At 48.3% G+C, this 23,711-nt stretch overlaps 3 protein-coding genes across 21 annotated transcripts in view; all 3 read left to right on the forward strand.

The window, feature by feature from the left end:
* Positions 1–1,958: 1,958 nt before the first annotated feature.
* ITGB1BP2 (integrin subunit beta 1 binding protein 2) lies at positions 1,959–8,666 on the forward strand. Its single transcript, XM_072877085.1, has 11 exons — positions 1,959–2,022; positions 2,252–2,301; positions 2,400–2,456; positions 3,041–3,189; positions 3,331–3,443; positions 3,711–3,769; positions 4,712–4,782; positions 5,029–5,131; positions 6,466–6,585; positions 7,046–7,108; positions 8,415–8,666. Exons 1-11 carry the CDS (start codon positions 1,959–1,961, stop codon positions 8,664–8,666), a joined length of 1,101 nt encoding a protein of 366 aa, XP_072733186.1.
* A 923-nt stretch (positions 8,667–9,589) lies between these two features.
* On the forward strand, positions 9,590–23,286 carry LOC140658367 (rho-related GTP-binding protein RhoG-like). 15 transcript variants are annotated; one of them, XM_072876670.1, is made up of 7 exons: positions 9,594–9,720; positions 10,243–10,298; positions 12,029–12,109; positions 13,239–13,294; positions 14,381–14,557; positions 17,510–17,609; positions 18,881–23,286. In XM_072876670.1, exon 7 carries the CDS (start codon positions 18,901–18,903, stop codon positions 19,474–19,476), a length of 576 nt encoding a protein of 191 aa, XP_072732771.1. In that variant the 5' UTR covers positions 9,594–9,720; positions 10,243–10,298; positions 12,029–12,109; positions 13,239–13,294; positions 14,381–14,557; positions 17,510–17,609; positions 18,881–18,900; the 3' UTR covers positions 19,477–23,286. The 15 variants fall into 15 exon arrangements, with proteins under 15 accessions (XP_072732781.1, XP_072732779.1, XP_072732780.1 ...); XM_072876674.1 differs by lacking the exon at positions 17,510–17,609; XM_072876673.1 differs by lacking the exon at positions 14,381–14,557.
* A 207-nt stretch (positions 23,287–23,493) lies between these two features.
* TAF1 (TATA-box binding protein associated factor 1) overlaps positions 23,494–23,711 on the forward strand; it is a 34,910-nt gene continuing 34,692 nt past the window's right edge. For all 5 annotated transcript variants that reach the window (XM_072876712.1, XM_072876709.1, XM_072876710.1 and 2 more), the window contains exon 1: positions 23,494–23,646. In XM_072876712.1, coding sequence (XP_072732813.1) covers positions 23,521–23,646 — 126 coding nt within the window. In that variant the 5' untranslated portion in view covers positions 23,494–23,520. The remainder of the gene's footprint in view (positions 23,647–23,711) is intronic.

The raw sequence follows: 23,711 nt of genomic DNA on the forward strand, positions 1-23,711 counted from the left end.
AGCCACCTCGTTCCCTGCAGACATTTGCAGTGGTGCAGCAGAGAAGCGAGGGCAGAGCAGTGCCGCTGCATGCTCTTGGCTGCCTGCCACTGCTCCTCGGGTGCTGAGGGGGCTCTGCTCCGCCGTGGCCTCCCCCAGCTACCTGCTGGTCCCTCTGCAACAAGCCTCGGTGTGCGGGCCAGCCACAGCATGCTCTTGGCGTTTCCTCTGAGACATGCGAGGTAACCCAAGCTCCAGATTCTTACTGGCATCAGGATGGCGACAGGTGCAGCCTTGCTGACAGCTCGTGGAAAGGACAAGGAGATCTGAAATCCTATAGCTCTGCTCAGCCCTGGGACCACAAATTCCCCTGTCACAGGGCTCTGCCTGGCTTCCCGGGTCCCAAGTGATCCCTCCTGCCTGAGCAGGGGCTCTGGATGCCAGCAGCATTTTTTTACCCACATTTGGGACTGTTGGGTCATTTATTGTGTCTTGAGGCACTGCAGTCCTTCGAAGGAGGTATCAGCTTGAAGCCACGTGGCTCATGCTGGTGTGATGGTTCCCCAGTGCCCTCATGTTTCCCTCCTAGCTTTTGGATTTGATGTGGGTTTTATACACAGGCTACCCAGGTATAAGGAGGCATGATGGTGATACGCATCCTCCCCTCCAGCAGGGCCATCATCCTTGCTAACAAGATGACAAGAAAAAGCCCAACATTGCTGCTGGCTGGGGCGTCTCAGGGTGGGGATGGCAGAACTGAGCTGGAGGTGGAGCAGCAGGGCAGTGTGAAATGAGTCGGGTGTCATCTCCCTGGTGAGCTCCAGAATTTCAGCAAGAGTTCATCCTAACTCTGGACTTCGGAGATCCCCTTGGGGTGGCAGCAGATCCTGCAGGCTGTTATAGGGGCATTAACTAGGTTAAACAAACATCGTGTAATAGGGATGGGGTTACATCAGCCACGGTGGACCCTGTTCCACTCCTGAGCAGACTCTCTGGGCAGCTGCTGCCTGCGGACCTGCCCTTTGCACTGTCTGATAGTGCCAAGGGCTTATGTCAAACCCGGTTCCTGAGCAGAAACATCCTCCAGGTGCTGTGTGCTCCAGCAGGTCAGGGCAGCACCCAGGAAACAGCTGTCTCTGGAAACAGGAACAACAAAAAGAAAATAATATTTGTTTTAGATGCTTGTAGGAACTAAGTAAAACCTTTGATCTCAAGAGGGTTTACTGTTCGTAGATTAAAACCCTTGGGTCCCAGAATGGGAGCAGGGAGTCCAAGCAAACCCCTCCTGGGTACAGGGGGCCCATGTAACATTTTGCACTCTTCTGTGACACCAATGATCTTCCAGGGACAGATTTCATCCCTGGGTTGCACGAGACCCTGCATTGAAGGATGTCTTGGCCACATGCGCTGCTTTGGTCCGCTGGTACCTCTCTCTAGCAGATGGTTGTGCCTTTTGGGACTGTGGGAGATCAGCACAGGTTTTGCCCTGGGACTCTGGGAAGTCTCTTCCCTTCTTTTGCAGGACACTTTCAGCTGCTTCTATAAATGCTAAAGAAACTGAGAGCAGTTGGTCAAGAGGAGTCGCAGGTTGCCCCGAGTCGAGCATGAGCACCGAGGGGGGCACCAATGCCTCCTTGCTGGACTGGCAGGATGGCAGGCGCTGGGAGGTCCTCTGCCCACCCCAGGTGCGGAGCCACCCCGCAGCACCCATTCCCTCTGCCGGGCACAGGGGCAGGACAGAAATGCCTCTCGAGATAACATGGGCACTGGGTCCTGTCAGCTGCCGAGCTGCTATGTCCATCTTTAGCCTGCTCTCCAGTTACCAGCCACCTCCTCCAGCTGCCTCCAAAGATAGGCAAAGCCACCTCCCAGTGCCTGGGCTGGAAACTGCGGGGAAGCAGAGGGGGGATCACAGGCAGGGATGAGATTGATGGGATTTGTGTGGAAGGAGTGAAGGACGCCGTGAGTACGCCTGAGCTATGGCGTCGCTGTGCTACAACAAGGGCTGCGGGCAGAGGTTTGATCCTGAGCACAATGCCAAGGGTAAGTGGGCTTGTCTGCTTTGCACTGGGGTAAGCAGGAACGCGTGCCACTTTCCCAGTTTGCAGCCTCGACCGCCATGCCACAGCCTGAGCTGCCAAGCAGGGCTGAGCTGAGCCCAGCGCAGGCAGCCTGCATGGCAGGAGCTGGCTCAAGAGCTGCCGGGTGTCACAGGTGGCTCGTGGGCAGGATTGCTCCTCCTGAAAGGTTCTGCCTGATTTTCCCTTTTCAGATTCCTGCCTGTATCACCCAGGCGTCCCCATCTTCCACGATGCCCTGAAGGTGAGTGGGGCAGTAGCCAGGGCTGCAGCTGCAGAGAGGGACCTTGTGCCCAGTGAGATTGCCTGCACCTGACCAGTTTGTCATCTCCTGATGCCTAGGGCTGGTCTTGTTGCAAGAAACGCTCAACAGACTTCTCTGAGTTCCTCTCCATAAAGGTGAGCAACCTGCCAGCCCAAATGCACCCGCTGCTCCTCCATCCTCTCTTCCTTGCCCCTGCCCTGTCCTGTCCCATCCCCATCCCACGCCAAGGCTGTCCCCTTCACCCTACCAGCCGGGTATTTCCTATCTGCTTCCAAGTAGCCTGCAAGCAAGGGTGCTGCTCCCAAAGTGTGGGGTAGGCATTCCTGGAGAAGGATGCTGGAAAGGGCTGGGATCCCCCACCAGGTCCTGCAGGATGAACACAAATGCCCCAAGCGCCAGCACAGCTGTGAATGTCTGAGTGGTCCTGTGGGGGGAAGGAGGCAGCAGAGGCCCAGGGACGTGGGGGAGACTCTTGCTGCCCTTCAGCTGCCAGGCTGGGGTGCAGCAGAGCTGAGACCTGTCTGCTGTGGCTCTGGTGAGGCTGCCACACTGTCTTGTCCCCGGGAATCCCTGTGGACACAGCCCCTGCCCTGGTGCAGCGTCAGAGCCCATCCCTGCAGGACACAGAGCCACCAGTGCATGGAAACTCACAGCATTTAGGAGCAGCCGCCAGGTTAGGGAGGGCAAAGCAGGCATCAGGCTTGCCTCTGCTGCTCAGGGATGCACAAAGGGGTTTCACAGCAAGGAAAAGCTCCCTGAGACTTTCAGCCAAGAGGAGACCTCAGACGTGCCAAAGGCCAAACCAGTGGAGGAGCTCATCATCCAAGAACCAAAATCAGCTGAGAAGATGCAGCGGGAAAGACCAAGGTGAGACAGGCTCATCCAACAGTGTTGCCCTGCTGTGCCACTTCTTCTGCATGTGTCCTGCCCTGCTGCTTCCTCAGGAGAGGCAATGACACTTAAATTGCAAAAAAAACCCACTTGGCCTTTGCTGCTGCTGTTTCCCAGCTCTGATGAGCCAAGACAACTGCTGCCAATTAAAGTATCCAGGTCTCTGGAGCAGGCACTGGAGAAACTGAACCTGTCCTCCAAGGACGAGGCACCTGAGGGCAGTTGCGCAGGTAGTGATGAGCTGATGGACAGCAGCGGGGTTGCAAGTGGCAAGTTCAGCATGGGGTTTTGCATGGGAGGTTCAGTGCAGGATGGTGGGTAATGTGTGCTCAGCCACCTGCAAACCCACAGAGCTGCATCTTGGAGGCGTGTTGCAAAGGGCTCTGCTCAGGGGCCAAGTGTGCTAAGCTGGGGAGCTGGCACTGGGGCTGTGGGGAGGGTTTGGGGGCAGGCACAGGCAGCACGTGCCCCAGGGTGAAGCCGTGTTGCTCTCGCAGGGGAGGCAGCTGCCCAGGTGAAAGCTGGCACCACCTGCAAGAACGCAGCCTGCAAGGCGGTGAGTACCCAATAGGGTCCCATCTTTGCACCATCTGCACTGCATGGCCCTGCATGGAGCATCACAGGTCCAGCACAGGGGCTCATCTCCCAGCTGCACCAGGTGTGGGGCACGGTGCTGGGTGGGTGGGAGGTGGTAGTGCCCATTGGCTCCATATGCTCCTGCTCATCCTGTCCCTGGTGCAGCTGCCTCTGCCACCTCCCAGCCACGTTCCTGCATGAGGCTTCCAGATTCCTGGATTGGTGGTACATTTGTGTTTCACTGCTGCTAATTGCTTGCAATGAAATATAGCACATGTTCAGGATATGGGCATACAGGTAAAATACATGTGGAATAATTCCCACCCGCATTTATTTAATGCAGCGTGGCCCACTTTCTATCTTGCCCCAAAACTGCCTTGTGTAGGACTGTCTGCCTGCCTCGAGGCGTGCACTGGAAGGACCAAGCTGTGGGAGGGCTGGCATGCTTGGAAAGCAGCAGAGAGGGGAGTGAGCGGGGAACAAAATGCGGGAGGCAGATGAGGACATGAGACTGACACACTCTGTGAAGGAGAGGAAAGGACAGGATGGACAAACGGACCCTTGCACCTCGGAGCGAGTTTTTGTGGTGTCCAAACTTGCTCACTGTCCTGGTGCTGCCCAGCCTTGGGATGGGAGAGGGCACATGGAAGGGCTGCTGCCAGGGTCGCGGGGATGACACTGGAGTCCCAGCAAGGCCGGGGTGGCTGCCCTGCCAGCAGGGAGCAGGGACAAGTGCTGGGTTGCCAGCTGGGCACAGTCCCAGACTAAGTCCTCACAGATGCTGGACCTGGCGAAAGGATGATGTTGGGCATCTTGCTGTCCCCTATGCAGGGATGGGCACTGATGGGCGGATGTCAGTCTGTGCCATGCCATGCCATGCCAGAGGCATAGCTGAAACTTTTGTCTGCTTCTCACTCCACAGATCTACCAGGGCCCAGAGAGCAACACAGAAGTTTGTACTTTCCATCCTGGTGTTCCTGTCTTCCATGAGGGGTAAGAAACAACCCTTTACCAGGGAGAAAACTGACCCTGCTGAGGGCTGAAAGTGCTGCATCGCAAGGTTGTGTGGCCTCAGCAGCTCAGCCAGTGCAGTTGTGGGTGTCACCCCCCCCAGGTGACAAGGTGGGCAGAGGGAGCTGCTGGTTCCAAGCCCCTCTCCCCCACCACCCCGAAGCCTGCTGTGGTCCCTTCTCCTGCTCCTGCAGGCGCTCCCCGCTCAGGTCACCTCACTCTCCCCAGGATGAAGTACTGGAGCTGCTGCGGAGTCAAAACAACAGACTTCAGTGCCTTCCTGGAGCAGCCGGGCTGCAGCAGCAGGCAGCACTGCTGGGTGGTGAAGGGGGTAAGGGGGGTCTCGGCAGGGGCGACTCATGTGAGCCAAGTGCTGTTACTGGCACCCGAGGAGTCCTCCCTTGCTCTGCATTCACACGGGTTTCTGCATTTAATTATCTTAATTTTCATAATTGCTGACAGATGACTGCGCAGGGTTTGAATGCCTAATCTTCACCCATCTGCTGTTTAAAATGCAGCTCCTGCATTCACAAAACATGTCAGCTCTCACATTCAATGGGCAGATGTGCAATAGGAAGCTGAATGAGGCAGGAGCTGGCCCCAGGCATGGCGTAGCCAGTGCTGCAGGCTGCTGCACATGGACAGGGAGCCAAACATGGGAAAAGCCCTGCAAAAAACCCCCAAGAGTTTTAACAGGTGACTGCAGATGACTGAATTTGGTTTTAATGAAGCTTTCCCTCTGCAACTGCTTCCCAGGAGGGACCACATCTACATAGTGACATGGTGTTGTGGCAGGACAATGGGGAGAAGATCCCAATTCCCAATATTGTGTGTGTGTAAGTTTCCTCAGGAAAGCTCTTGGCTGGAAATAGGCTTGAGCTGGGAAAATTGTACCAAAGTGGCCCAGGATATCCCTGAAAATGCATCATGTTCCTCTGAGTCAGCACTGCTCTGAGCAACTCCCTCTGATCCCTGTCTGTTCTTTGTCCTGGAGCAGAAAACATATAGTGGATGTAAAGGAGGCTGCAGTCAATGAACTGTGATGTTGTGATGCAGATGCTTTGTGCTAATTGTCACCTGAGTTTGGGGCTGGGATTCCTCCTGAGGCCTTTCTTTGGCTGGCAATGCTGAGGGCTGCAGGGGGTCTATCTCCTGCTGATGCTCAGAAATGCCTGGTGGCGCCAAAGCTGCCTGTGGCACCGTGGAGACGGGGGTCCTGTGGGAGAAAGGTGAAACATGGCCAGCTGGGGCTCATCTGTCTCTCAAATTTAGCATGGTGGCATGATCCATGTCCAGCAACAGTTCCTGCACTGCCCTCCAGACCGAGTTTCCTGACTGTGCACAGCTAGGGCACAGCAGATCACTCTGGAAAAAGAAGACGATGTCTCTGGTCTTAACATGACTTTCTGGAGCAACCTCAAGCACAGCACAGATGCCTCATGTTGCATGGGACAGCCTGGCAGGGCCTGCCCACCTTCGCATGAACCACCTCCCCTCAAAAACCTGTACAAAAGGCAGGGTTTGATCTTGCTTAGCTGATGCCAACCTCAGCTGGCACTCTGTGAAGGAGAAGTGCAAAGGAGCATCCTCCAGCACAGACATCCCCTCTGTTTGGGGTGTGCTTGGGCTAGATGCCTTGCTGTGACGGGTTCCTCTCCCTGGCAGGACAAGAAGGCGGTGTCGTGCCGGCAGGACTGGCACCAAACCAGCAGCCAGGTGGTGGTGACAGTCTATGCCAAGAACCCTCTGCCCGCCCTCAGCAGCGTGAAAGCCAATCGCACTGTGGTGAGTGGGGCTGCCCGAGCTGGGCTGGGGATGTGCACTTTCATGGCACCTGATTTTGATAAGCCAACAGCCAGGAGCCGGCCAGGTGCCTGGCTCTCTTTGATGGCCTGTTTGGTCTGTTGCTGCAGCTGGCATTGGCACTGCCAACCTGCCGTCCTCGAGCCGACAGCTCGGCAGCTTTGCTGCTGCAGCAGCATCTGCTGGGTCACTCTGGCTCAGTGGCTTTCAGCCTCAGCAGGTGGCTTTGCTGGCCTCGAATCCCTCAACTGGTGGCAGAGGTGAACCCAGCATGCTCTGAAGGGGGTGCAATACTCCCAGGTGCTGAGGGGATCGCCAGACGGCTACATGGGAGCCAGGATGTGGGATACATTATGGTGCTGGAAGGCAGTTGCACTGTCTGGGGGAAGAGCTCTGGCAGTGCTGTGCTACCCCCTAAGATAATTTTCTGTTGATCTTTCAGCTTGAGGTTCACGTCATCTTTGACGGGAATAAGATTTTCCAGGCAGAACTGGATCTCTGGGGGGTAAGATCCTGTTTACTTTGATTTCCCTATTCCAGTAGTCTGCGTGGGGCTGGGCTGCAATGGTGTGAGGCAGCCTGTGCTCTGGGAGAAGCATTTGCAGCCCCAAACACAGGCTCCCAGTAAGGAAAATTACTCTCTGCATAGACGGGATTCTCAGACTTTTGAAAAAGCAGCAAAATAGTTGTTGCTGCAATTTCTGTACAGTCCTTCCTGTGCATGAAGCATGAGGCAGACTGTATTATCACATAGAAATGCTGTGGCCCCTGGGACACCATCTCTTCCCCAGCTGGCACATCTGTGGAACAAACAGCCATTTCATAGTCCCTCCCTTGGTGTGATTCATTCCCAGCTCTCAAAGCCTTGTGAAGAACACAGGTCCACCATGGCTGTGGCAGCAGAGAGGATCTCCAGAGCTCCAGTTTTCTATAGCAGCAAAGGCTGATGGGGAAATTAGGTTTTTCTCTATTGATCCCATAGTGGTAGCACCCCCTGGGAGCCATGCCAGGACTGTGCCTGGGCTCCGTGCCCATCTGACTGCTCTGCACTACCTGAGACACCCTGGTTACTCTCTTTTAAATGCTGCCACAGTGCTAGCTTGCTCTTGTTGGGATCGTCAGGGAGCCGGGTAGCCCAGGTACCGGCATTTATAGCCATCTCTGCTAAGAAATGCCTTAGGGTTTGAGAGGAGGGCTGTTTTGGAAGCTGCCGGTGGCTGCACCAATTGATCCTGGACTAAGAGCAGAGCTGGACGTCGCTGCCAGCTCTGTAGGTGTTGTGGGTTTGGTCCCAGACTGTCCCAAAGGGTCTTTGGCCCAGCAGGTCCCTGTCTCCCCCTGCAATCCTGCTGTGCCTGCAGGCAGGTAGCAGTGTGAGGGGAGAGACTCACTGTCTGATTTCTCAGCTGCTTGCTGGCTGGGGAGGAGCAGTGAGACTCAGGAATTTGCATGTGCATTTCTTGCCTTTATTTCTGGTGTGTGCTGCCTGTGCCTGTGGGCAGCAGAGCGTGCTGCCGGGGTACGGGTATGCCTGTGTCTCAGCGCAGCTCACTGCTGTGGGGAGAGGGCACGTGCATGTGGCTGCAGCTAGGTGAGCTCTCCTGAGCTTTGTACCAGCACTTCGGTTCTGCTTAGACATAACACTATGAAACTCAGCTGGAGCTCAGGTTTCATCCTGCTCTGTCTCCTGGCACATGAGGAGAGATCTCTCCTCTCTTCTCCTCTGGCAGGGCTCTGCCAGTAAGGAGACGGATGAGCGTGTGCTGCCTGCCCTCCCCTGCCCTGCTCACTGCACCTCTCCCTCTCTCTAGGTCATCGAAATAGAGAAGAGCTTTGTGAGCATGGTTCCTACCAAGGTGGAGATCATGCTTTGCAAAGCCAGTCCTGGCTCCTGGACCAGGCTGGAGCTTCCCCAAAGCAGGTTGCACTCCCATGGTGAGCAGGAGAAGGAGGCTGCCAATGCAGAGGAGCCCGGGGCAGCACAGGGGGAGGACTCAGATGACAGCCTGAGCTGGTCGGAGGAGGAAGACGAGGAGCTGGAGATGGGAACACCGGGCAACTGACAGTCAAGGGCTTCAGCAGCTAAGCAGTGCCAGCTCCTGAGCTGCCAGAGGCCTTGGCACCAGCTCCAGAGGAGCAGACCCAGCCCAGAGCTGTGTGCAGGCTGCAGCACGCCCTCTCCCCCAGTCAGAAGAGGCGAGTAATAAAAACTCAGAGCAAAGGTTATACTCTGAAATTCCTGATAGGCACTTAAGAAACGTCAGCAGGCTGAACCCTGTCATCTGTCTCTCCTTCTCCTGTGCCCGGCTGGAGCAGGACAAGGGGAAGAGCCCCCTTGTCTCCACCTCAGGCAGCCGGTGCCTGGGCCAGGTCTCCTCGGGGCCGGGGTGCTCATAGCCCAGCGTTCTGCCTGACCTTGGCATTTCTGGGGGGGTGCAGAGCCCCAGGGCAGCCGGGTGAGCTGAGGTTAACCCCCCTTGCCACCTCACTCCCTCTGCAGCAGGGAGTGAGCCGGGCACGGGAGGTGTTAGGAGGGAGATTGCGACTGCGGGCACCAGGGAAATGTCAGCGCTGCCTGCGGCTCCAGCGGGGACTTGACGTCCTCCTCTGCGAAGATCTTTATAGCTGTGAAACTGCGAGAGGTCGATACCGACCAAGCGATGGGAAACAAGGAGGCCGCGGAGGAGGGGAATCCCCGAGCGGGTTTCGCTGTGTAACACCTCCCAGCGCTGGGAAGGAAGGCGGAAGGCGACGCACACCATTTGCCGACTGTACTAAAATGTTCGGGTATTGAAACCGGACAGCAGGAGTAGGCAGGGTCTGCAAGCCGCCCTCCGCGCCGCCTGGGGCCTCTCCCCGTCGGGCCGGCCCCGCCGCTCCCTGCGCCAGGAAGGGCAGCGCAGCCCTGCCGCAGCGCAGCCCTGCCGCGGCGCCCCCCCGCCGCGGCGCCCCCTGGCGGGCCCTCCGGGGACGGCGGCGGGGCAGAGGGCGCCTGCGCGCGGCGGGCGCGGGGCGCGTGCGCGCGGCGGCGGTCAGGAGCAGGCGCCGGGGTGCGGTCGGGTCAAGGGTCCGCTGCTGCTGCCGCCCCTGGAGCAGCGGCCGCCGGCAGCGCGGGAGGTGAGCGCGGGATTCGAGGGCGGCCGGAGGCGGGGGCGCGGTGCCGGTGCACGGGGGCGGGCGGCGCCCCGGGGTCCCCGCGTGCGGCGGCGCGGCCCGCGGCGGGCCCTGAGGGGCGGTGAGGTGAACTGAGGTGCGGTGGCCGTGGGCCCGGCGGCGCGGGAGTGGCCTCCGCGGGCCCCTGGCACCCCGCGTATCTACGGGTGTTTCTCCTCAGCGTTGCCGCCGGGCGGAGGCGCGGACGGAGGCCGGGGCAGGCGGCGCGCTGGGGAGGAAGATCCTCCGCGTCCGGCCGCCGCCACCCTCGCTGTTAGCGGGGCGGCGGCCCGGGACTGGCGCCGGTCTCTCCCGGCCTGGGAGCTGCGGCGGTCCAGGTTTCCTTCCCGGGGGAGGCTCTTCTTGCGCTGCGGCTCCTTGGCACCTGCCCCGCTGGGGAAGCAGCCGGCTCCGGAGGAGGGAAGGGCGAGTTTGGGAGTAGTGGGGTAATCAACCCGCCAGCCGCAGGGCGTGTTGTTTTCTTAGTTTCCAGAGGAGATGGATACAGGTCCTGGCTTCTGCACTCGGCGGTGTTTGTGGAGGTAAGTGTGCTCATCAGGGGGCCTGGAGATGCTGGAGGCGTAGGGGAAGGGAGATGTTTTGGAACGAGCTTTTCTCTAGTCCCATTTCTCGCTCAGGGATGTGCGGGAAGCAGGAATGGCCCCATGAGTCGGTCCGGCTCTTCTCTCTTCCGCAGTGTCCGAGGGCTGGGCTGGGCTGTTCTAAAGTCAGGCTGATGCTAATCCACATTAGGAGTACCGTGACAAATTTAAGGCGACCTCTGCTCCCAGCGGATATAATAGAAGGCTGGCATATGATTAGTTACCCTTTTCTAAAGGTCTCTTGTTTCAGTGCTGAGAGTGGATTTTCCTTTACAGGGATACATAAGAGTAGTCACATTTGATCTATTCTCTAAAAACTGCCAAATTGTTGTCTCAGAAGGAGTAGAGCAAGGTAGTGACCTAAAATATACTGAGTGCTGAGGGCTTTCAGGACTTGCAGGTATTGTCTCATTTCGCAGCCGCTACAGAGCTCTCTTTCATAAGCTTAACGGTTCTCTTCTTGAGTCCTATAAACTTTCAGTATTTGTAAGATCCTGTACTGAGGAATTCCTAGCTTAACCTCAAGCCCTGAGAACCAATGCTACCTTTTATTTGTTTTGAACCTCCCTCTAGCTGATTTAATATGATGTCCCTTTGTTCTTTTTTTTGAAAGAACCAATGAATAGTTGGTATCTCTCTACTCTTTATAAATACTTGTGATTCCCATCATATTTACTCTGAGTTATAAAAAAGCTTTAAATGCTTTTGTTCTTTATGTGTACCCTATGCTTACAACATGTCCTGCGCTGGAGTGCGGTGCTCCTTGTGCCAGCATCTGTGTGCTCTTTGTCCCAAGCTTATTTTTTGATTTTAAAAAGCTTACTTTCTCTTCTGTGTCAAATGTAAAATACATAGCATGAAGGCTCTGTTTGGCCAGTTTGCCAGTGTTCAGCTGCACACAGGTTTTTCTATAGGGAACTTAAGCTTATGAGATATATTTGGCATTTTAGCTTACTATTTCCATAAAAAAGGTGCTTTTAAATGTTCTTCTTGGAAGGAAATTTACAGACATCTTGGAAAAACAATGAAATATGTGGTTTGCAATTAGTAGGAGGAAACTGAATGTGCAGTTTGATTTGCTTACACGATGAGGCTGTGATTCTTTCGGAGTCTAAAGTGTTTTCTCACCATTTGGTATCATGTAAAGATCCATGCCTTTAAAAGGAGGGTTTTGTTTTCTTTACTTTCCTATGCCTGTATGTGTAAGTCAAATAGACTGCTGAGAGACTCCTTGCCACTGGTAACTTCTGCTCGCTTTAGAACTGCAATACTTGATGCAAATGAGACTGGCAAATATTGTGATATTGTAGTGCACAAGCCATGATACAACACACACTGAGTGCACGCTTTAACTTGTGTTTTAATCGTATCAAAGCTATTTAAAGACACTTGAAAACTCTTATTGATTGACCAAGTGCTTTTTTTTTTTTAACCCCCCAGTCAAATTTGGGAGCAGAGGAGGAGAAGTCAAAGAGAATGAAAAGCATGTGTGGACTTTTTTATCAAGGAAAAAGCTTAGATTTCCCTGGTATACCCATTGCCCTTCAAATACAACAGTGGCTTTGTTACAACTTTCTTAAAAATAAAGAGCATTTAGAGTACTAATGAATGACAGGTGACAAAAGATGATAGGAAGATAACTAACAGGTTTTTTTTCCCACCTCAAATAGGAATCAGGGATGCTTTAACTGGATTTACCATTCATCCTGCAATGTACTTAATACGCCTCTTCACAGAACCTCATGTCTGAGGTAGTCTTTTTTTTCTTTTAGCCAACAGTAATAAGGCCTTGCCAGAATCTATACAAGGTAGGAAGGACATATATTATTCACTTTTTAAGAACTGATTGTGATACCCAGGACCTCTGCAAGTTTCTTGTATCACCTAGGAGCTGTGTAGTGGATCTGGCACAGAACCCTGCAGTCCCGGCTCCTAGGGTTACACCTTCGCTGTGCTCACCCTCAAAGCGCATCAGGGTCACTTGTGTTCAAATAAATTGTGAAGGGTACCCGTCTTGACGAATCCATGCTTCTGCATGTGGTTGCATGAGGAAAATCAAGTTTAATACTCTGCAGCTTTTGATTATGGCAGGATACAGGTCACATTCATGTACTGGGCATTCAGATATCTACTGAAGTCCTAGTTTTTAGTTCCTGTATGACTGTGCAGCTGCACCTTGGTGTAGTGTTATTTCACAGCCGTTTCACGAGCTTGTTTCTAATGCCCTTTGGAAATATTTATTATCCAATAAACATAATCTTGGATTCATAGAATTTAAGGTCATTGATATTTGGTCACTAATATCATTGCTCTCCTATAAAATTTGGAGTATGAGTGCCTGTAGTGAGAGTGTGGATGCACTGAGGTTTGTGTGGTTGAGGTGCCCAAATACTTCATGCGGACCACTTCGTTTTCACTGTGGTTCCCTAAGAAATACTGCTTATGTGGTAAAGCTTATGTGTGTTTCATCCCTGCAAAAAAAGAATCTTTAAATCGATAAACCAATTTCAGCCTAATTTGACAGGGGTAGAGGTTTTACAAACATTATATGAAGGGTTTTGGGTGGTTTCTTTTATTTGCTTGAAACAACTTTTTGCGCGAAAAGGGGTAAGGCCTTTCTAGCATTCACACTGAGGGAGCAACCAGTGAGAATTGCACTCTTGTTAGGCATCAGTGATATGCCCATGGGAGCTGAACCTCCAGGCAGAGCTCTGCAGAAAGCGAGCTTCCTCAATTCTGCTGTTCACGTGGAGCTCTGGATCGTGGACTGCACGGTTCCTGCTGTGCTGCTGAATTCTGGCTTGGCTTTTTGATTTCCCCCCCCCCCCTCCCCCTCTGCTGTCACTCAGGCCATTGCTGTGTGTTTTGTTTCTCTTGCAGGTAAATGGCAGGACAGAAAACTGTGTGAAAACTTTGAAAGGCACTGAGAAATCCAAGTAGGTCATTCGTTGCTCAAGGATGTTAGAGACGAGGTCTCCTATTTAACTTTTTTACTCTTTCTTGGCATGCATTCTAAAAGTCTGGCACTTGTATATTCATTTGGCGCTTGCCTAAAACAACGGTGAGTAAGCTACGCTGTTGTGGAATAGTAACACAGTCTTGATTAAATTGCGGAGAGCCCCTTTCTCTTCCCTGTCAGGTCTGGTGGCTTAGCTGCACACGTGAAAAATCTTTTAACCCCTTTGCATGGATGAAGATGGTAGGATATACTTAGAACTGCCTTATCTACCGAATTTATTGTTGAAAGTTTCTGCCCGATTTCATGCATCAGGTGGACAGAGTGAATAACTCTGATCTAGTTTTTGTTACTGAAAGATGAGCAATTAAGTTGGTTAGATTCCTTAACTTCTTCTGCTTGCTCCTGATAAAGTATCAAAGTTCTGAGCCTGCAAAATAGGGAGGGATTCATCAAAGGTGGTGGCTGAACAGAATGACACACCTCAGTACAGGTGATTTCAGCTGAACTCCTAGTGTGTTTCCTGCTCATCTTTGGCCAAAATGGGGCCCTATCCCAACTGGAAAGAACAGGAAGTCTTGGAAGACAACAGGAACACCTGACAAACTCTGTGAAAATGAGGTTATCAAAGAGCAATATCAAAGCTAAAATCCACCTAACAAAGAGGCATCTGGTGTTTACATAGCAAGCGTAGAGACGTATCCTGCTAAGAAGTAGTTCCTCTGCCAAGAATTTTTTGAAGTGCAGGAATTATATAAAGCATAAATCTAGAAAGTCCCAGAAGAATTCAGATTCGTGTTTTCTCTCTGTGTTCTGTCACTGTTTTCTCCCTTCTCTCAGCAGACGGAGAGCTTTCCTTCAGAAGTATTAAAGGGAAGATCTAGAAGTTTTTTCTCTCCTACAAAAAGTTTTGATGCAACATGAAGTTATTCTGTGATTTCACTTATGATAACTTTTGTGGGGAGGGGGAGTGGAATCCAAATAGTGTATTTCCCCAGCAAATGTCTGGCTGGGTTACAGGAGAGCAAGCTGTTCATGTTAATGATACCAGAAAATATATAATTAGGTCAGAAAGGGGGCAGCTCTCCAGACAACGTCTCAACATGTTCATTGAAGCCTTGCACATTCCAAAAGAAGTGCCAGGTGTGCAGACAGTGAAGGCAGACTTTGCAGCATCTTCTGAGAAGGAAATTAACCCAAACAGGAATGCCAGTTTTCTAATTCAAAGGCACTGATGGACAAGGTAGAAATAGCTCTCATCTACGTATTTTTGCACAACACTTCTTTGTGGGGTGGTTGGGGTTTTTTTTTTTATTCTTTGAAAATTATTCCCATTCTGCTGTAACTGCTAGAACTCTTCATGTTCTGATGATCTTCCACCTTAACTGTAATGAAAATCCTTTTTCTGGCAGGACTAAGCAGCCCGAATTACCTCTCACTACTTTGGACTTTCTGTTCACTCCTTTCTCTTGCTGAGTAACCTTTAAACTTGGCTTTGAAGCTTGTGCGCAGCTTTCTGTTTCTAAATTCTAAGTCTTCTTTTTGATGTGTTGACATGTTAATCTGTATTTTTTTCAGTTCTTGTTACCTGTTGTATGTAGAGTTTTTCCTCTCTAAAGTTTTCCCAAAAAATTCTTTTGAAGCTCACCAAAAAAAACCCAAACAAACCCTAAACCAATTTTCCTGCTCTTGGTAATGTTTGTTGGTAATTTTGTTTTTGGAGTATGTTTTTTTTCCCAGCATATATTTATATTCAAATAGCATGCAGTGCCAAGTTCAAGGGTGCTTGAGAAATAAAAAGCATTTTCCATGCAAATTTGAACCCCAGCTTCTTGCTCTCTTATGAGAGTTTTATTGCTAGGCAAATTGTTTACAATAAAAAATAGAGACTTTATACATTTTGAACAAAGTGATATGTGGATTTAATAGAAAAGACCTGATGGAGGTAATATTGTTTGCTTGGTTGTGGCTTAAATTAAAAAAACCTTTGTCTTCCATATCTTCCAATCTTTAACCAAACTACACCTGCTCACAATATACACGTTTCTGGAGTGTAGGAGCTTTTGTCTACTCTTTTTTTTTAAATTAATTGCTCTAAATTTTGTGTGTCAGTACTAAATCATGTGTATCCTGGTGTATGTTTGTTTTTCTGTATTGCATATGCCACACACGATTCCTGTCAGCTAAGACAACCTACTTTAAAGGAGCCCTGCAGAGAAGCATACTTAAAAGCCTACAAGCTCTTTAATTGTATTTGTGTAGTTCATACTTAGCCTGATGCTTTGGCATGTTTTCATGGAGTTATTTCCTATTGCAAATGTTGCTCTTCTAAAATCCAAGCCTTATTCAGGTAATTCAAGATATTAACGCTGTGAAAGAGCATTAATGTTCCAGGCTTTTTTACCTTACTACTGTTCTCTGAATTGGAAGCTCTAATGACCTCTTAAAGCCCCAACAAAATAATCTTTGGGTAACACACTTTCATTAGAAATTTTAAATTGGGTTGAATCAAGCTATTTTAGCTGCTGATGGTACAGGATACACATGGCTTTGTAGTTTAGCAATATATGAAACTGCCTGTATTGTCTTACAGTATTGGTGTGATGACCTTCCGGCTATCAGTGCCTGGTGTGTGCAGCTAGGGTTGCAATTTTGGGATACCCTGTCTTTCTGTGAAAAGCTCTGGACAGAAATGCATAGAGGTGTAAGCACATGGGGGAGCTCGTGGTTTGTGTTTTAAAGAGAGATCTGTTTCAAAGTCTGCAATTTGTTTATTTTAGAAACTAGGAACTGGGCATATAAAAGGCTTTGTGTATCTCATTCTCCACAAGACTTTTGTTGCTATAGTTGAGTTTTTATTGCATGTATCCAACTGACTTAGTTCTGCCATTTCTATCATGTCACTTGTTATTGACTGATCAGAATAGTGGTCTGTTGCATAGGTGGTTTATTTGAAAAAATACTTTTGCTCTGGAATTGCTGGTCACCACTAAGGTTTCTGGCAGAGCATCTTCTAGTACTTCAATGGTTTGAAGTAAATGCAGGAATAAACTTTAAAACCTGCTCTCTGTGCTGCAGTCCAGTGATACTTTGGCAGCAGTAGCATTGTATGGTGTTCCTCCCCTGTGATTCATTCCCACCATATGCTACCACTGGCTTAGTTGTACCAACAGAGTTGATTATGGTACTACTCGGTAAACTGGATGAAACAACTCCTCACCCTTTTTCAGTGTGTGGTCACAGCTGAGGAGGTGGCATGCTACCTGGGTGGGAAGGGGAAACAGGGTTTGGAAGCCGCTGAAGGCAATCTTGCTGCTGAGGAGAGCATGGCAGGGAGAGCAGCAGTATAGACTAGGATGGTGAGTTATGGTTGTAGCTTCAGGTAGAACAGTATTATAATATTAAAATACATCTGCTCTTCTGTCGCTGTTTGTTTGTAGCACTTAGACCCTTTGTGTTCAGAACTATTATGTTGTATGCTGCCAGTAACAGTGTTCAACCTCTATTAATAATATAATGCTAAAAATGTTTAATTTGTAATGCTTTAAGTAATTTTATATTAAAAAGGGTTTCAACTTTGGGGTTTGCAAAATGCAAGAAATGTTTCTAAGCCTCTAATTTGACAGAACGTACCTATTTCCTCCTCTTCCCCCCCCCAAATGAAAATCTTGGTGCAACTGTTCTGGAATAATATATTCAGTCCTGCTGTCAGCGTTTGCTGGCCAGTGCTGTTCTTCATTTTACTGATTACCCTTACAATATGCAATTGCATACACATCTCTCTTTACATTTGACTGGAGCCTTGAAATGGGATGACTGATTTTTTTTTTTAATGTATGATGAAACTCACATGTTTGCTTTTCTGCCAAAGCTCAAACATAGTTGCCAGATTTCATTTCAGGTGATTAATGTTGTTTTAGAAATGTAATTCCTGCCATTTTCAAAAAGGATAAACTGCTTCTGCATCTTCCTCCTGCTTGTTTTCCTCCAAATTCTTCCCCTCCAATGTCCTGCTGGATCTTTCTGGAGCAAGGTTTCTGCACTGCTTCCCACCACTGACTGGTTTTCAGTAGTGCATGTGTACATACATTGATACTTCCTTAAGCACTGTATGTTGTAGTGACTACAGTCGGTATCACTTGAGTTGGCTGTTGCAGCTTTGTGCCAAGGCTTAAGGTAGTCTGTTTTCATTTAGTACAGAAGAATCGTTTGTGCTCCCAGTGGGAAGGCAGCAGCATGTGGATACAGATGCTTTGACAGACTTTGTCAAAAAGGACAAAGCTGAGACTTAAATGGTAATGACTTGTTGATTTGTTTGGATGGTCTTGAAGAGGAAGTTGGAGGGAAGGGGTTTCATGACTTTTATAAGTCAAGTACTTCACTATTGCTTATTTTCATATGTTCCCTTTGCTATTTTGATGGTGTTGGATCTTTCTGCAGTATAGTTCCTCCCACTATTTGTTTCTTCTGTTTGAAGCAGCATATTTACTGCTGGTTGCAAGTTGAGGATTACTGATAATACCGCAAAGGTATTTGGGTGAGAAGGCAGATGCAAGTTCCTTCTTGTTCAGGCTAGCAGTGGAAGCTCCAGCATACAACAAATGTACAATAAATGACTGCTTGTAGTTGTTCCATGCTATTTTCAAAGTTCCTGCTGTTCATGATGAAAGTTTAGAATGAATTGAGTTTTAGGCTATATCCATTTGATTATCAAACCTACTCTTCACATATCAGGAAAGGGAAACCTTTAAGTGTCAAATCTCCTGTAACAATTCCCCAGTCTTCCTAGGAAGGCTGTTTGCTGACCTTTTACAGCATGTATTTTTCTAATGCTCAGTATAAGCTTGCTTTATTGTAGCTCAAGCTTATTAAGTTCTGCTTGTTCTGTCACTGATTAGTGAGAATAATCTGTTCTTGGCTTCTTTAGAAAAATTCTTTATGTATTCTCATCTGGGTACTATGGCTAGTTATATTTCAAACAGCTGCTTTTCTTGTACGTGCTACTTTCTGAACCTTTTATCTGGTGTCCTCTAAATAATGCAGTTTCTTGAGGTCCAATTGATCCTGAGTTGAGTAAATTATTATAGTAAACAGTACCAGTGCAGCCCAGCAATGGGTATCTTGGTTTATTATATAATTTTTGGGCCTTTCTTTGTGGTAAACTGTTGAGGCAGTAGACTATGTAGACAAGAAGTGTGAATCTTGGAGGGGGTAGCTACAAATGACAGAGTATCTTGTTACTAGGTCTGAGGTCACAATCCCTTTCCACTTGCACTTGTCCCTTTGCCTCTGGGAAACTGTCTGGCAGTAAGGAAAGACTGTGGGAATTTGGCTAATTTGTACTTACATGGTTGGAATGCAGCAAGTTGTCACTGAGCTCTCAACTCATTGCATCTCCATTTTGCTATTGTCTTTCTAGCCTGTGAACTCTTAATGGCTTCTGAGACACTGAGTGTGTCTAGCTGTGATAAGAAATGGTTAGCAATATTAAAAAGATAAACTTTAGCAAGTGTTTAAAATGACTATCGAGTGTGCTTTTCCTAACTTCTTTTCTTGCTTTGTGCAGGACTTCTTTCTGGGTAAAGAATGCAGACTATAAAGTGCGTAGTTGTTGGAGATGGTGCCGTGGGAAAAACTTGTCTTCTCATCAGCTATACCACCAATGCCTTCCCAGAAGAGTACATCCCTACTGTGTTTGACAACTACAGTGCCCAAATGACTGTTGATGGCCGGACAGTTAGCCTGAATCTCTGGGACACTGCAGGCCAGGAGGAATATGACCGCCTGCGCACGCTCTCGTATCCTCAAACCAATGTATTCGTCATCTGTTTCTCCATCGGTAGCCCCTCTTCCTATGCAAATGTGAGGCACAAATGGCATCCTGAAGTTTCTCACCACTGTCCAAATGTTCCCATTCTTTTAGTGGGCACGAAGAGAGACTTGAGAAATGACCTGGAAACAGTTAAAAAGTTGAAAGAGCAAAGCTTGGCTCCCACTACCCCACAGCAGGGGACTTCGCTGGCTAAACAAATTGGAGCAGTCAAATACTTGGAGTGCTCAGCGTTGAATCAGGAGGGTGTTCGGGAGGTGTTTGCTGAAGCTGTGCGTGCAGTTCTGTATCCTGTGACAAAGAAGAACACAAAAAAATGTGTCTTATTGTAGTTACCTCGGGTGATGGATGTTTGAAGTTGAATACTGACTAGAATCTTGGAGGGCTCTTTAATGAGTTAAATTGAAGATTTGCATCTTGCACTAACAGCTCTAAGCAGAAATGGTTTATGCAACGAATATTCTTGCAGTCTTATTGCTTCAGGGAAACTGAAACAGAATATTTTTGGTTTTTTTCCCGAGAGGTCAAATATCTACTTTATTTCTAATGTTCCTCTTTATTTCTAAAGTTCCAGTCTCCAGCTTCTCCAGGGATCATTTGGCTTCTGTCCTTATTTAGTGGAGGAAAATAAAAGAAGGGACTTTTTGAAGCCAGGCTTCTTTACTAGATGGCCATCAGTTACTAGATTTGCTGAAAAGCACAAATCTGATAACTTTGCTTTTAAGCGTAGCTGCTGCTTTTCCCATCCCTTATTTACTGATTGATTTTGTTTTACACACAGAAGTCTGGCTGTCCAGTTGTTTTACTTTGTCAATTTAAAGCTTGAAAACAGTTTGTTTACATGCAAAAATGCCTGAAATATTACTGACATTCACCTTATAGTGAACTGTGATCATTTATATGAAGAGTTAGCATAAGGCATGTTTAATGCAATGAGCAAGACCCAGGGAACACCTGCAGTGATTTTATTAATAGAAGCAGGAGCTGATTTCTCCTAATGTAAGGAACTTAGGATAATGATGAATCACTCAAATGAGTGATTTTCATACTTTTGGAGAGGTGGAAGAGTAGTTTAGATGCAAATCTTCCGTAATCTTCTAAAGTGAGCTTTTATTTCACTCTCCAAAGAGACTTTGCACCCTGAGAATAAAGTTAAGTTACCTTCTTGGACTGACTGAGGTAGTTGGGATGATACTTCTCAAAATGAGATTTTCAGTGTGATCCTTTTGATGAATCCCAGAGACTTGATAGCAGCCCGTTTGCTCTTGAGGAATTCATTGCTTCGCTGCTTAATGTTCTTGGGGCCACCACCTGAGATTTTTCCAGCAAATTCTTTTGTTGTTTTTCTGGGAGAACACTGACAGAAAATTTGGAGGTTCTGTTTACAGGAACCAGGAACCCGTAACCCTCGTTCCTGGCAACTCACTGGTAGTTTCAGTTAAATTTGTAATGGTTAGCCAGTCACTGGATAGGTTTACCTGGGCAGTTTTCTCCTCTCTACTAGGTGATCAGTTATTATAAACTCTTTACTGAAGATCTATTTACGTACTTTTTAACTTTCTTTTGCAGCTCTAGTGAGTGGCAGCTGGCTTTTATTTTCAGGATGTACACTGTTCTTTGTGTGATTCCGGGACCAGCTGAGGAGTGAGCGCATGAAACCCTCCTTAGACTTAACCTTACAGCTTTGTGGTATGAAAGCAGCATGTTTCAAAGATACTTTATGTGAAACCAATGGTGCTGGACTGGGCTTTGTTGTCTGAAGTTGACAGTGCTGTCTTTGTCCAGATGCAGCCTCAATTGGTAATTCAGAACTTGCTTTCTTGTGATTCCCACACATGCAAAACTGCACTGATGTATACCCAGGGCAGAAAAAAGCCTCATTTTAGCAAGGTAACAGAAAATACATCAACAAGGTTATTACAGATCTTGTGTTAATTTGACCTTGCTTTATCTGATATGGGCAAAAATACCAGGTGGATAGAAGCATTTGTATTTGTGCCCTAATTCCCCTCTGAAGAGGATGTGCCTTTCTTTAGCTGGTGTAACTGATGCTGCCACTAACTGCAATTTTTGTATATGAGGTATGCTTGTACTGGTACTGCTTCAGCAAACTGCAACCCATAGATTATAAACTCCAGTTAATCCAAATACTGGTATATGTGGCTAGTGAACCAACACAGAGTTCCAAACATTGCTGGATGGCAGGCAACACCAAAACACCCATTATGTATGATGTCTGCAGAAGCCTAAAGACTCTGCATATTTTCCTTCACCAAGTGCCATTGCCTGGAGTGTCTTTGCATCTTTTGCACTTGTAGAAGTGCTGTTCAAGACGTGGCTCCTACTGCAGTGCCTTGCAGGCTGTGAAGGTGTAGGAGTATTTCAGTGAGGTAACCTCTACTCACCACGTTCTGCCTTACTTTAGCAGTAGGCCTTTAGTGTGGGCTTGACTTGCAGGCAGCAATTAACTCTGTGCCCTGGAATTCAAGATTATTTTCTGTAGGTAAATTTCAGTAACTGAGTAAATAGAGTTTATCATGTTTAAAATGTATTTATTTAAGCCAGTGCACATGGGTGTTTTAATGCTGGTCAGGCCTAAATCAACTGTATAGTTACCCTCGTGCAAGCCCATAACCTTTGCTTCCTTCAGAGATGTACTTTAAAAAGTTTGTGATATGTTTGAACTGCTCTTAAATAGACTTCTAATTTCAACAACAGGCACCTCTTTTTTTTTTTTTGCTACATATATTTGCAGTTTTGTACTGAAGCTACTACTGTTTTTTAAAGTTTTTACTTTTTTACATACTGAAATATTTTAGTTCTGCATCTTTTGTGGTTATTCCTAACTGGATTACAATAATTTTGTGGAGAAGAAATCCTGTGAGCAAGTATTATTGCACATACCTCCCCTGTTTCTGTAGGCTCACAGAGCAGCCATCCTGGTGTTAACTGGAAGAGAGTATGGTGAGATAAAATTCAACTACTTAATCAATTTATTTGAATTGATTACATTATGCTAGAACACTTTATCCCCATCTAGATTACTTAGTAAATGGATTGCACAACAGTACTGAGGAGAGTAACACGATAGTGATGAAAATGAGCAGAAAGTGAACTTTGAACACAGTCAAAAACTTTTTGCTGACTTTGGAGTACCTCATTAATAGTCATGGAGATGCCTTTTATTTCTTTTGCTTTCTGCCAGGAGTAAAAGTCCTGCTGGCTAACAGCTGGTTTCCTCCAGCCTCTGCTTTTCATGAGAATGAGCTTCAGGAGCGCACAGATCCAACAAGCTTTTCCATTCAGTGGGCATTCTCAGTTCCATCATCCTTCCTTTTCTTTTTCCCCCTACAATTCTTGGTGCATTTAATTGTAAGTAGTCCAGTGCTTCAGTCTACAATCCATTCCATTCCTACCACTTTTTTGTTGGTTTTTTTTTTGTGTGGTGTTTTTTTTTTTCTTTCTGTGGGCAGGTAACAAATACAGACTTCACACAGTCCCACGGCTGGATTTTGTCTGTTTTCGGGAGATCACAAAACCTGGGTTAATCTGTGCGGGTTTCCTGAACTGTTCAAGACTTCTCAGTTTGTTATGGAACAGAAATGCAGTGTGTATGTCTTAATTCACACAAGAGACTCGCTATGAAGAGACTGATGTTAATCTTTCAGTTTGTGAATGATTTCTGAAATATTTAAGTGTGTTTTTTTTAAATATAGCTGAAGCCATCCACAGGGAGCTGAGCAGTTCAGGAATTCTGTGTCCAAAGGATGTTATGAGGTGTGCTTAGATGTGTAAGTGCTTTCTCCACTTTATGGCTGTAGCTATTTCTATGAAATTTAAACTAGAAGAGCCTCACCGTGCTTTGTCTCCAAGTGGTCTTGCTCTGTAGAAACCTCGGTGCTGCTTGGGCTGACCCTGAGAAGCGGATGGTTCTCACAGGGGTCCCAACCCCCTGTGTAGGCTCCGGGGAGCGCCCATCAGCAGTGGGAGCCCAAGACTCTTAAGTGTGGTACTGATACATACACTGGCAACTTGATTTTATACTATAAAAGAATTTGTATTACAGCTAACAGTTTTAAAGGATTTTTTTTTTTTAAATTATGCGGAATTAAGTTGTAATAAACCTTTCCTCATCTCTCTGGCTCTCGTATTAACGCACCCTGCTGTTTGTAACGCATCTGTTCTAATGGTAGTTCTTTCCTGTGGAAAGACAGACCCCGTTTCTTAAATGCAATAAACGATTTTTCGGTGAACGTCGGAGCCTCTGCGCTTCCTTGGGACGTTGCGAGGCGGGGCCGCTGGTTGCCCGCCCAGGGTGGTGGCTCCCTTTGGTCGCGGCTGGGCCGCGGTTCCGGTTCCGGGTCGGCGCCGCCGCGATGTCAGACTCGGAGAGCGAGGAGGAGGCGGATGGCGGCCGCGCCGAGCCCTTCTCGCTGGCCGGGTTCCTCTTCGGCAATATCAATGAGGCGGGGCAGCTGGAGGGGGACAGCGTCCTCGACAAGGTGGGGCTGTGTCGCTCTGGGGAGACGCCGCTTCGGCCCAGCTCGGCTGGCGGCGTGGGCTGAGG

Source organism: Ciconia boyciana, chromosome 12, assembly GCF_034638445.1.
Source record: "Ciconia boyciana chromosome 12, ASM3463844v1, whole genome shotgun sequence".
NCBI lineage: Eukaryota > Metazoa > Chordata > Aves > Ciconiiformes > Ciconiidae > Ciconia > Ciconia boyciana.

Bases quoted from the DNA above. Each gene is read 5' to 3' on its own strand.
- LOC140658367 (XM_072876680.1), top strand. From the start codon at position 18,901: ATGCAGACTATAAAGTGCGTAGTTGTTGGAGATGGTGCCGTGGGAAAA.
- ITGB1BP2 (XM_072877085.1), top strand. From the start codon at position 1,959: ATGGCGTCGCTGTGCTACAACAAGGGCTGCGGGCAGAGGTTTGATCCT. The intron at 2,302-2,399 runs GTGAGTGGGGCA...CCTGATGCCTAG, and splicing joins TCTTCCACGATGCCCTGAAG to GGCTGGTCTTGTTGCAAGAA. The intron at 3,190-3,330 runs GTGAGACAGGCT...GCTGTTTCCCAG, and splicing joins ATGCAGCGGGAAAGACCAAG to CTCTGATGAGCCAAGACAAC.